Here is a 12,622-nt window from a genome sequence, read left to right on the forward strand (position 1 = left end):
ATCACCACAATGTGAATGTTGAGGAAGGAGACGTAATGCAGGACCAGAGTAACAAGGACAGCCATATCAACATTCAACAGAGACATTAATTCATAATTCTTTATACAGCTGGGTGAATGTCACGCCAGCCTCCTCTGTACTTTGTGTAAAATCAGGAGCACAATTTAATTTGTGACGGCCAAAATGACCCCAGCTTTTCCATTTGGTGTTTTAATATTCACAGCCTCCTTTTTGTTTACAGTCCATCACACATCCCAAGGACACACCATTTATCTTTAGGCCACGGCATTGCTGCAAGTTCAGCTCGGGAAGGTCGGCCTGCGAGCTATTCTGACCACATTATATGTGTTCAGTCCTGGTGCATCAAATCCAGGGGACAAACCCCGCTTATTGAACATGTAGAAGTTAAATAATTGTCCATCTTGGGCTTCCAGGGACACTGAGGCTGTGCCAACTTGCAAAACACAAGGGTACTCCTTTTCAAACACCACTCTGAACACACGTTCAACCAAGAAATTTAGCTTTATTGTCCTATACTTTTCTGGGATAAGCTCTTCAATTTGGGGCCCAAACTGCTGCATGATCAGAACTCCGTCAGGCCCGGCTTTGATCTCATAGAAGGTAATGTTGCCGTATGTGAAAAAGCCAACGTAAGGTTCTGGGTTTGGGGCTGGGAAGAGGATCTTCTTGGCTTCTCTGAAGGCTCTTTCTATAGCTGGGATGATGGAGTTGTAGGCCTTGGTCACCACATCCTGGTTTTGAGACCTACTTCCAGCCATGAGCACCACCAGGCCGAGCTTCAGCCTCGGCACTAAGGAGAAGGTGGCCGAGTAGCCGTCCAGATCGCCATCTTTTCGCACCATCTCGTAGCCCAGCAGCTCGTTCACCTCCCACGGCGTCCCAGTACGGTTGGCAAAGTAGTCCTTGTCACACCTGAAGAGCGGGGTCAGCATGATCTTCAGGGAATCTGGCTCCAACAGCTTGCGGTGATAAGCACTTAGCAGCATCATGGCGAGCTTGGCCAAGTCTGCCGCAGTGGAAAACATCTGACCTGAAGGCCGATACCAGCCCAGGTCATAGAGTGGGGCTGGCTTTCCATTGGAGTACACTCCAACAGCCATCTGGCCCTGGAGTCCTGGGGTGATGTCGAAGCCGGTGTCCTCCATCCCCAGCCGGTCCAGGATGTTATCTGTGATCCACCGCTGGTAGTCGACGTTGGCAACTCGCTCGGCCATCACATGCGCCAGCAACGAGAAAGCGAGGTTGCTGTAGTGACATCTGGGAGGAAGAATGTTGAAAAGATGAAGAGTATCTTAACATTTTGGTTTATTCATGTAGAAAATAAGAGAAACAATTTTCCCTGTTTAAAATATCAACTATTTTAAAGAACCTGTCAAAATGTATACAAAATGACAAAGGCATTCCTCGATCGAATCAGCATCAAGAGGTTTTTATCAGTGTTGTCCTTGTGGTCTGACAGCTGTGGTCTTACAAGGTTTTAAACTTTGATCTCTCATCACTGCACATCACCAAGTCTGAAATTCATGAATCCTTAAACAGCAGAGCACAGTGCCAGAAGCCAGTTTCTCCTCATGTTTTCATAAACAGCTGTGGTGTCCGAGATATCAATATTTCATTTGAAATATTTTATTTTCCTAAAGGTCAAATATTATGCCAATTAGTGTAATATGAACAGGCAGTTACAGTATATTTTTCAAGATTTTTGCCAGTTAGTCTTTACATGTAATTATACAACAGTCATTTTTAAACAGAGCAGGGTGTCTTGCAGGTTTAACATCATCAGACCTGGTGTAGGCAGTAATGCACCTCACATCACTTTCTACAAGTTATTGTAATATTTTAAGTAGTGGATTTTTCATGTGCAATAGCTAAAACTGGCCAAGATACCTTCAGTAAAGTCTGAATTTTATCACAGTAAAGGTGGGACACTTAACAGACAATACTAAATGATGACTTTTACACTATTCCAATTTGCACAATAGATGCATATATGAGTGAAATCCTGAAATCTAAACCCGGCATGATTAATCTTACTTGGTGCCTGGGTCTGCTACAAGGACATCATCTTGAAGTAGATCGATTGCAGATTGTGTTTTTCCTTTCCAGAGCAGGTTTGTGGCCCGGAGTCTCCTGGGCAGGCCTGAATTGACCCACAATTCAATAGAAATAAAAACAACAACTGAAATTAGCAAATACATATCACAAACATAACAGATAATTTGTATTTTTATGCGTTGCTGCATTTCAATATCCTGCTCAACAAAAAATCCCTCACTTTGTATTTCAGTCTGTTGGTTTTATCCACTTCACTGTGACACATTTGAAGGTTTTGAACATGATGTTTTTGATGACAGGGTATGCTATTTAAAGAGTCTTTTTTGCCTCAGTGGTCTCTCTCATCTTTTATTTTAAATGATTACACAGAGTGAAGTATTGCAAATTGAAAAACCTCTTCAAATAAACAGCTGCCTGTTTATGCATGATCACAGCGACTCGTCTGCAGTGTGGATGTAACTGCTGGAAAGACTCCTGCTCTCATACAGCATTTTTAACTTGCTCGAACTGATTCACCTGCGGGTTCAAAATGCAGAGTAGAGCATTTATTGTTTTCTAATAGAAAGTTTCTATTTGTTATCATTCTTGCAGTAGCTGTTCAATTCAATCCATTTGTCTGTCACTTCTATAAAATTATTGGATTTGTACATGACAGATATCAACAGATTTGATCTTGAATATAAGCCCCTAATGTCAAAAAAACAGAGATCCAGATCCAGATCCAGATCCAGATCCAGATCCAGATCCAGATCCAGATCCAGATCCAGATCCAGAAACACTGGATCCTACATTTCCCACAATGCACCTGGATAGCTTCTTTAAACACTTGCTTCCTGATAAAACTCCAGTTTGTAACACAGGTTTTCTGTCAAAAATGTAAAGTCTCAGGTCCATGCTGAAATAACCCTGATAACCCAGTCCCTGAAGCTTTGACAAAGCTCCTTCAGAGCCACTGAAGTCGTTATACTCATTTGCACATACTTGAGCTTATTCTTTTAGACTTTATTATATTGTACCTTTTACTTTTTCTCTTGTGATTTATTGGATAATTTAATCTCGTCAGGCTTTGGGGTAGTTTTAAGATTTAATATATAGGCAAGCCAAAAAGGAAAACAGTGCTCTAGGAGACAGATTTAGTTCACCCTTTTCATAGTTTCAATAAACCAGCTGCGATGTGTATAGTCATGTCCATTTCCACCGCCAGAATAAAAGGGTCTCTCAAATGCAGCCCCACTTTTTAATTTTAGCTGATATAAAAGATGCATTTTCATACAAAACTCACTGCCTAGCAGGTAGATTTAAGTTCTGATTCAAACATTTTCAAAGCTCCATATGTCACAGGGCTCATTGGAATTCAGTGAAATTGCTCTTTGTAGTCAAATAAATCTACCTGAGAGCTGGCTGGCCATCCTACGCAGGGTGACTGAGGAGGAACGGATCTGAACTTCCCCGCTGTCCAGAAATATCAGACCATCTGTCACATATTTCAGCTCAGAGTCTCGCATCTTCCCCAGAGGGTTTTTGATCGTAAAGTTCTCCACATATTTCTCCAAAGGGTCATCTAAGGAGCCGATCTTCCCTTCCTCCCACAGCCTGTACAACATCAGTGTCGGGAAGATTTTGGATAGGCTGGCAATTCTGCAAAAGAGATAAAAAAAAGCAATTCAACCATCTTTTTAAAAATATCTTACAAATATTGAGAGGCCATATATGCCCCCTTTCTTTTTTCCTGCACCATTATTACTGTCTTTTCTATTGTATGAATTTGTATCCTCAATAAGGTGCAAATAAACTAAACCTTAAAAAAACTGAAATTACTTAACGAATGTCTTTAAGTTGGCAAAGTTTGTGTTTAATGCAAACTCGTGCATCTTGCCCCCCTGTTTAACTTCCCTCTCCATCACTGCTTGTAATGGACTGGTCTGCTTGAAAACCAACAAAATATGTAAAGACAGATACAGTATACACAATTGTAACTTGCTAAAATGATTTATATCTGAATCCTGGTACAACCTGAACCATTGTTCTTCAGCTCTGGTTCAAACATATTCATTGGTGTATAGTCTGTGTTTCTAGTAAAATACTGCTCCTCTGAACCTGGAAGGTCCCGCTTACAGAAAATAGAAAGAAGGCAAATAATTGTATTTATTTGAGTATAAATCGACACTGTGCTTTTGGTTTAAAAAGTGGGTACTCGTGTTGAAAGCTCACAGATGTGACATACACTGTGTCACCCTGTACTAAGTAAAATTGCCTGCTGCTTCAAAAGAATGTGATTGTGGAAAAATTGCTTAATGGAAAATCAGACCTTTCAGGAGCAGCTGTAAATGTGTCAGGGCACTTACAGTACATCTGAAAGAACTAGATAAATCCTCATGTGCCAATTTTTAAATGTCATACATCTTAAGTGCTGCGGACGGTTGTTATGAGTAATAGGCTGCAGATTGATTAAGGTGTGTACTTTGCTTTATATTCAGGTCAAATAGTTTTATATAACTAATTGCATTTTTATGATAAGTTTTGACATACAGGACTAGTTAATTAGATGATTTTTAATATATTTCTGTGGGATTGCTCAATAACTATGGGACCAATTACTACTAATAATATGCTCTCTTTTAAAGGTGCATTCCACCAATTTACACCCAAGGGACGTAGGCAGGAAATTACTACTCAGCCTGTGAACGGTTATATAAGGTCCTCTGTGGCCATAAATATACTATCAAGCTACGTTACTTACTGCATATCAATGTATAGGACAGTATGTTTCTGAGGCTTCACTCTGTTTGAATGAGGATGATTCAATCTATGCTGCATCAATTTTTAATAATTTTCTCCTTTGCGAACCCCCTAATTTTATGGAACGCTGAATTGCTGCTCTTAAAGCCACTTGGATAAGATGAAAAGTATAAAAACATGTTTCTTAGTTGGACCGGTGTCTGTAATAGTATGTTTTTTAAGATATGACATGACTAATATATTAACAACAATTTGGATGGTTTGACATGACATTTGGTCCAAACATTTGTTGTTCTCAGACAATGTAACCTACTGACTTTGGTGATCCCTGATTTTTCCTTGAGCACCACAATGAGGTTCACGTTTGTCACATTAGTCCCAACAACTGTTGAATGTATTGCCATGAAATTTGGCTCACACATTCATGTTCCCTTTTCATCTACTGCTGTCATCTAGTCTAAATATTTTCATTTGTCAGCTGAGGTTTTCTTTTCCATTTTTTCTTTGTTTGTATTATTTTTTGTACTGAAAAATGATTAATTGCTGTTTCAAACTGGTTTTATGTTGCTTCCTTTCCTCTAGAGACCTGGCTGGTAGTGCACAGTAAGCAGTTACTTTGTCCTTTTTAAAGTCATAATGTGACATCCAGGGGTAACAGGATTACCACCATGCTGCAACTTCAATTACACATCAAAGTCAGGAGCTACTGTGTAAATGTATACTGGGCACGGCCAGATCTACCATACGGGCAATCTGGGCTACTACCCAGGGGCCCTTCAGCAGAAAAGGGGGCCTCAATGATGGAAGAAAAAAATGTGTGTGTATTTTTATTTATTTGATTTTTGTTGGGCTCTTCAGAAATACAACACAAGGATCGACCCATTCTCTCGATCTAAATTATGGTCACGTCCAAAACTAAAAATGTGATTTAAATGTGAGTTAAAATATGAGTTTCAAGGTTTCTACCCAACGGCAGCGTTATCCAATCAGAATAAAATAAAAGTTGTTTTCGGGACATGAGCTTCAGTGCCCAGGGGCTCCTGGGGGCACTAATGCAGCCTTGGTACTGAGTGAATGATATTTATATCTCAAGTGTATGTAACCATTACAATGAATCAAGGCGAAGTAACAATATTCCTCCCATAAAACACACTGATTCCTCTGCTGTAGATAAAGGAGTGTGTTTTATGTTTCTGACCACAGCAAAGGCATCAATAAAAGAAAAACTTTTGATAATAAGCAGCGATGACTGTGGTGGCAGACCATGACAATATAAAGAAGATATAAGAAGACAAAACAAACAAAAGTCTTGGCAGTTTATCACTTCAACCAAGCAGGCTTATTAAGATGAAACTGTTTCAGTGCAGCAGTCACCTGTAGATCGTGTACTCGTTGGGGGCTCCAGAGAGCGGATCACTGGCATTCCTTTTCCCAAAGTTGCCAGTCCACAGAACTGTGTCATTTAAGATTACGATGGCGGACAGAGCAGGAAGGCTGACGGGGTTGACGGTCTGCCGAAGCAAAACATCCACCTGGAAGAACCACAAAGTGATACGGTTTTTTAAAACTTTTTTAAAACTCAAAGTTTTAAAACTCATCTTAAAAAGTGACGATTGCACATCTAAATATTGTATTATATAAAATATTCATATTATAGTATTCATTTGCCACATATTCATCAGCAGCTCTGTCACTATATTCACTAAGATTACTTGCTATTCTCTCCACTAATGAAAATTCTGCAAACTGTAGCTGTGAGTGACATTTTAAACACAAACACAAAGATACTGAAAAGTGAAAACTATTTGATGTTTAATGTCTCATAGATATACGTTTCTCTGCCGACAGAAGCTCTACCGGGAGTATTTCCTCTCGTTCAATGTTCTCTACCCGTGAAGGGGTTAGAACTTGAATTTCAATTTGTATTCCTTGATATATCCTTTATATAAAGAGTTCATGACTTTCATATATAAGAATGATTAATTCGATTCTTCTTCGCATTGAAGAGTGGTTCCCCTATTAAAGGGTGCATGATTTAAGTCCAAATAGAGTAATACTCACTTAACAGTCAATAAATTATATCCCTAACTTCATTAGGATAAATCCTTTTCTTGGGGAGTAAAACTGTGCAGGTGCAACATTTTTCCCTTGAAATGAATTGCAGAAAGATTCAACGTGCTTGTTGTCGAGCCAGAAACAACCTTTCACTATAATGAATGATGAAAAACAGTTCACATACTTCTTTTCCATAATCACACACATAATTGCATATTTCTACTGCATAGGTGAGCTCATTTTAATAAAATCATTATACTCACAGCAATGAATTTTCCCCTTAATTGTTGGGCTGCGACAAAAGAAGCTTTTTGGAGTTCAGGCGAGTATAAACTTAAATATCTCTGATAGATGTCTCCTTGACTTTAAATTAATGAGTGAAGTTTTTTTCATGAATCCCCTCACTGGAGTTATGTCCTTAGTGCTAATGTTCACTACTATTCTTCATTCTCAGATTCTCCAGGGGAAGCTAAGGTGTTGATATTTCATTACACACTGTTGAACAGATGGGTTCATTGCTGCACCCGGCACAGAAACAACCTTTTGCTCAGACAGATACTCACTTTTTCATCCACTACTGTATATCTTTAATCTCCTTCTGTCAACTGCAATGGCATTTGGTGTGAAGGATTACTGCGGTCAGCCTGTAAATTTACCCGGACTTGAGTGGGCATGATGGAAATACAACCGCAGATTTATATCTGCCCACGATGAATGACTCTCCTCACCTTTTCCAGGGCCTCTTTCAGACTGGGGATGGGATGCTCCAGCGGAAGAGGCTCTGGGAAGCGCGGACACATCATCTCTGAGTTGCCGTTGCGACCCATGCCATCATCTGGGTAGCAAATGAAAAACAGGATCAATGAAAAGAGAGAAAGAAAGAGGTGAGGAGGCACAGGGGGGCCAGGCTTTTGTAATTCTTACTATTTGATAGAATAATGTATCAACTGTACAAAGGCCAGAATAATGTGGTATAATTGCTTGGCTAGGGGCTTCATTAATTCTTCCTGCTTACTGAGAGAACCCTGTTTATTATTCTATGATACATTGTGACAGGATATATGGTATACAACATGCTGATCAAAAGAGATGCAGCCTGGTCCCACTGTGAAATCTAGATGAACAAGGACATTTCAATATGTTTCATTGTGGCTTCAGGCCGCTGCTGAAAAATGCGTTTTTTGTAAATGAAAAGACGTATCAGTTGCATATCAGAAAATCTTAATCATTGCCTGTGGAGCTGTGCTTTTCCCATTAATGTCGCCAGATTTTCCTTCACTCATACGGTATTATACAAAGATTGCACAATGGGGTAGTATCTTTTTTTAAAGAATAACACATTGAGGTATTGTGCTCTGTCTGAAGAAATGACTTAAATGAACCTGATGAGATGCTATAATCAAATGTCAGCATATATAAACCAAACTTGTGATCTGAATAACCACTTGGAAGGATAACAAAGAGTAGGACGGAGGGATAACATTAGTCTGACACTGAGTCCGATGTTGTCAGACACAGATTTTCCTGGATTGAAGGCACTGCAATTAAAACAAAGGATGCTGTGTTAATCATTAATGTTGGCTGTATGTTTGTCATATTGAAACACAGCCTGAACTGTCTGAGAAAATGAGAGTTTTAACCTTGAGGAACCTTGTTCCTCCTAATATTCTTGAACTTCTTGAGCAAAACAACCGCTTTATCTCATAAATACAAGACAAAGAGCATAATTAAGAGATCATTTTATCTCTTAATTGAGAGATCTGTATCTTGTAATTATGAAAAAAATAACGTATTGATTATCAATGTTGCAGTAAGAACTGAGTTTCTGGGTTGTTGTGTCAGTCGGATCAGATAAGAAGGAGTATGTGGAGTTTTAGCTGCAAGCAAACAGTGTAAGATTCAGTGTCACACAGTCGCCCAATGTAACAGCAAAAATATATGTTACATTATTATGTTACACATTTTGAAGCAGAGTTTGAATTTCAATAATATCAAACTAGTTGGCAACATGCACAGCCATCACAGCTCACAGTATAGTAGCAATGCTAACTTCCATAGTATGATAGTGTATACGTTTGTTTTACCATATCCAAGTCTTGAGCACTGAATTTCTTTTCTTAATGAAAAAATACGTTGTCTGAAAAGGTTTGATTCCTAAAAGGTCTGTTGGAAAACCTCAAACTTGCATGTATAGAGATTCATTTGATAAAGACTGCTTATAGCTCCCAATTTATCTCACCCGACAGACAGTGTAGTAAAAGTATTTTGGTCTTACCTGGCAGAACTTTAGGAAGCTGATATTGCCAGATGAAGCATCCTGTCATCACCAGGGACAAGACGAGGAAGAACACCAAACCCACCTGGGTCCATTTCACCTTCATCTTCTTGGCTTTAGCGATTCCTTCGAACTTAACGGAAGCAGCGGGAGCAGCCACAGCAGGAGTTGGCTAAAATATGAACAGACAAGCACACAAAGACACAACAACACAGAGAAGGTTAGATTTAAGTTTGTAAGATTGCTCATTCAATTGTGGGACATTTTCTTATAAAGGTTTCCCACATTTGTAGCATCTGACCTGATGTTGTCCATGACATCTGTTGATTTTGGTTGTAAAAGAAGTCAGAAATCCATGTCAATTTGCTCACTACACAAGTGATCCCTTTTGCACTTTAAGGTACTCACCACCTGATGCTTCACAGGCCAGACGGGGTGGAGTGGATTACCAGTGACAGAGCAATCTTCTTATCACTCAATCAACCTCCTAAACATTACTCCACATTAGTTCTACTGTGTAAGCAAAATTCTGCACCCAGTGGAAGTAAATTGTGTCCCATGGAGGTTTTCCTGAGCAGGAGAAAGACATAGACATGGACTCCCATCTCTGATGTCTCACTGACTCTGCCGTAATCCTGGGCCATCGGCAGTGCGTCCCTCACAATTCAATTTCCTCTCTTGCAGCCACAGGCTGTTGACATCATAATCCCCAGATTTACTCAACCAAAGCGGCCGGGGAAATCTTAATCCCTAATCCCCGTGAATCAATTCACTTCAGTCCAGCTTCGCCTTGTAGAGCCCACCACGAGACGCACGAGCTGACAAAGATGGCACCCACTCAGCCAACACAAGTTGAGATGGGGTGACAGGGTGAGCCTTTTAGCCAGAGCCTGAGCTGATATGTACAATCACATGGGTGCAGCGAATTTCGGATGAGCTGGGTGAGGGAACGACAGACAATTTGGGCTGTTGAGGGAATTTAGATAACGAGGGAGGGTAAGACGCATGGCTGTCTCCAACTTTTTTACTCTCGCCACTCACAGCTGACATTCCACTCCACCCAGTGTTTATGTGGATGGTTTACAGCCTGACTGACACTGGAATTGATATTTGAGAGTTTAAAAAGTCAGATAATGATTTATTGGCTGGTGTTTGACATAAAGGTATAATATAAACAAACCTTTCAGGATTTCTTAAATTAGTAAATTAGTTTTTTTTTAAAGAATTGTAACCAAAGTTATGTGCTCAGTAGGACATTTTAAAGTTGAAAATAAACTTTAAATAAACATGGCTCTCTGGTGGATATAATTGTCAAACACTATTTCAAAATTAACAAATCTTTGGTATTTCCGTATTGTAACTATTTGTTACTTATGGGCGACAAATGCAGTGATACTGATATATCTGTGATTATGGTTAGGGTCAGTTGGTCTATCTTATAAATTTTCTTGTTCTGCTTTGTTTTTTTATTTTTTATTTTTTAATTCCTGCTTCAGTAACACAATCAAAGTTACAGTCGAATAATTATTTGGCTGACTCAGCAAATATGATACTCAAGCTGCTTTTTCAATTGGCCAATGGGAGATGGGAGACAAGAGTCGCTTATTCTTGCAAAAAGGAGTGTTTTGGAGTGTTTTTTGAGACTGTTGAATAAAATGTATCATTCATCATAAAATACATAAACCTATTGTTTTAACATGCAATGCTGTCACCCTGAGTATTCAAAAATGAACAATTAACCGTTAAAAAAAATCTAACTAAAACCAACTGTGCTTCTTGTAAACCCCACCAGTACTTTGTACAAATCCCATCTCATCTGACTTCTGTATTGAAGAGTAATGTCTCCGGTTGCTAAGCCCCCTTTATCTTATCTGTTTATCTAATCGTAGCTAGGGGGATATGATGATACAGTATAGACATGAGATGATAGAGATTGGAGTACAGTAGATAACTTGTCATACTGCTTCTATCGAGGTTTATATCACCTTACAAAAATATCTATAGCTTGTATTAGGCCAATAAAGGTATATAATCCATTGGATTACTAGATGGGAATATGTTGTTTTTTAAAATCAATAAATGGTTTCTCAACTACTATTTCACAAGGTATATGGCTATTATGATAGAAAATTACATTTGGTCCATTTCACCCAGTGGGCAGCTTTTATAAATAAATGATACTCTGCAAATCTTAGCAAAAAATAGCATTAATATCCATCACTGGGTACATCCAGTGACTGTCACTCCGTCAACCAACTTAATCACAAGACATTAATGGCTTGTCCAGGGCTCAGTAATGTATTTTAATGATTATAGGTATGATGATGTGATGTGAGAAAAGTAAGTGTGAAAGCAAGCTGGAGCTGATCCTGGTTGCATAACCTGTGATAGCTGCAGAGCGCAGCAGCTCGCCCATTTCAACTCAAACAGGACACTAACACACACACACACACACACACACACACACACACACACACACACACACACACACACACACACACACACACACACACACACACACACACACACACACACACACACACACACACACACCTCTAAGCACCAGAGCTCTATTTATAACAGCAGTTTAATGTGTTTTTAGATGAATCACATTTTTTTGTGATGTGCATATTATGTGTATCTGCAGGTTCAGTTTCTGCATGTGTTGAGTGTATTTGTGTTTCTGTGTGGGTAGGAGCAGCAGTTTGAACACCTTGTTTGTGTCTGTGTGTGTGTAGCTGTTTTTACCTGTGCTTGAACCCCGTCCACCGAGGCTTCTCTGAGGACTTTACTCCCCGCCTTACCCATGGTGTTACTGCACCAGCTGTTACATAAAAAACAAAAACAAGAAGTTGGAGCTTTTGCACAAAATCTGTCTTCTTTGCCTTTTTTAAAGTAAGATGGCAGGTTTATAGTCACATAAAGACATCACTGAGCTTTCTATGGCATTGCCCTCTGTACAGATGATCCACATATATTGAATTCAGACAGGAGGATGTGAGAAAAAAAAAGTCAAGATAATTTCTGTGACAGATTTTCTTATTGCTGGAGCAGCATGCATTTGTTTGATATATAACAAGTTGACATAATAGACCCACAAATATTGTATGACTCACAGTGAAATCACAACCAAAAACTGCATACCTGTCGGAAGAATTGTACAGTAAATAATGCAAAAGCATAAAAAAGGGTATTATCTTCCTTTGTACAGTATGATATATTGTTTTCATGACAGATGGTTCTCCTTTGAAATATATGAGTCTAAATATAAGAAAGTAAGATTCATGGTGTCAACAGGTCAGATAAAGAACTGCCTCCACTTGGCTTAAGCAACAGCAGAGCAGCATTGGAGAAAGTGGTTGACAGCCAGACACCAAAGTGTAAGACTGTATCGTTGGTGGAGAGGGAGATCAAGGAGGAAGAGGAGGAGGACATCATACAGCTGTATCACCTGTTCAGTCTGAGTCTTTGGAAAGA

At 39.3% G+C, this 12,622-nt stretch overlaps 1 protein-coding gene across 2 annotated transcripts; it reads right to left on the bottom strand.

Annotated features, from left to right (window-relative positions):
- Nucleotides 1-299: 299 nt before the first annotated feature.
- lactbl1b (lactamase, beta-like 1b) lies at nt 300-11,953 on the bottom strand. Of its 2 annotated transcripts, XM_062416423.1 has the most exons (8): nt 11,894-11,953; nt 10,422-10,436; nt 9,146-9,317; nt 7,599-7,705; nt 6,190-6,347; nt 3,467-3,714; nt 2,056-2,161; nt 300-1,278 (listed from the first exon to the last, which is right to left on the bottom strand). In XM_062416423.1, the coding sequence occupies exons 1-8, from the start codon at nt 11,951-11,953 to the stop codon at nt 300-302; spliced, it is 1,845 nt and encodes a 614-aa protein (XP_062272407.1). The 2 variants fall into 2 exon arrangements, with proteins under 2 accessions (XP_062272407.1, XP_062272408.1); XM_062416424.1 differs by lacking the exon at nt 10,422-10,436.
- Nucleotides 11,954-12,622: the final 669 nt, after the last annotated feature.

This window comes from Scomber scombrus, chromosome 3 (genome assembly GCF_963691925.1).
Source record: "Scomber scombrus chromosome 3, fScoSco1.1, whole genome shotgun sequence".
NCBI lineage: Eukaryota > Metazoa > Chordata > Actinopteri > Scombriformes > Scombridae > Scomber > Scomber scombrus.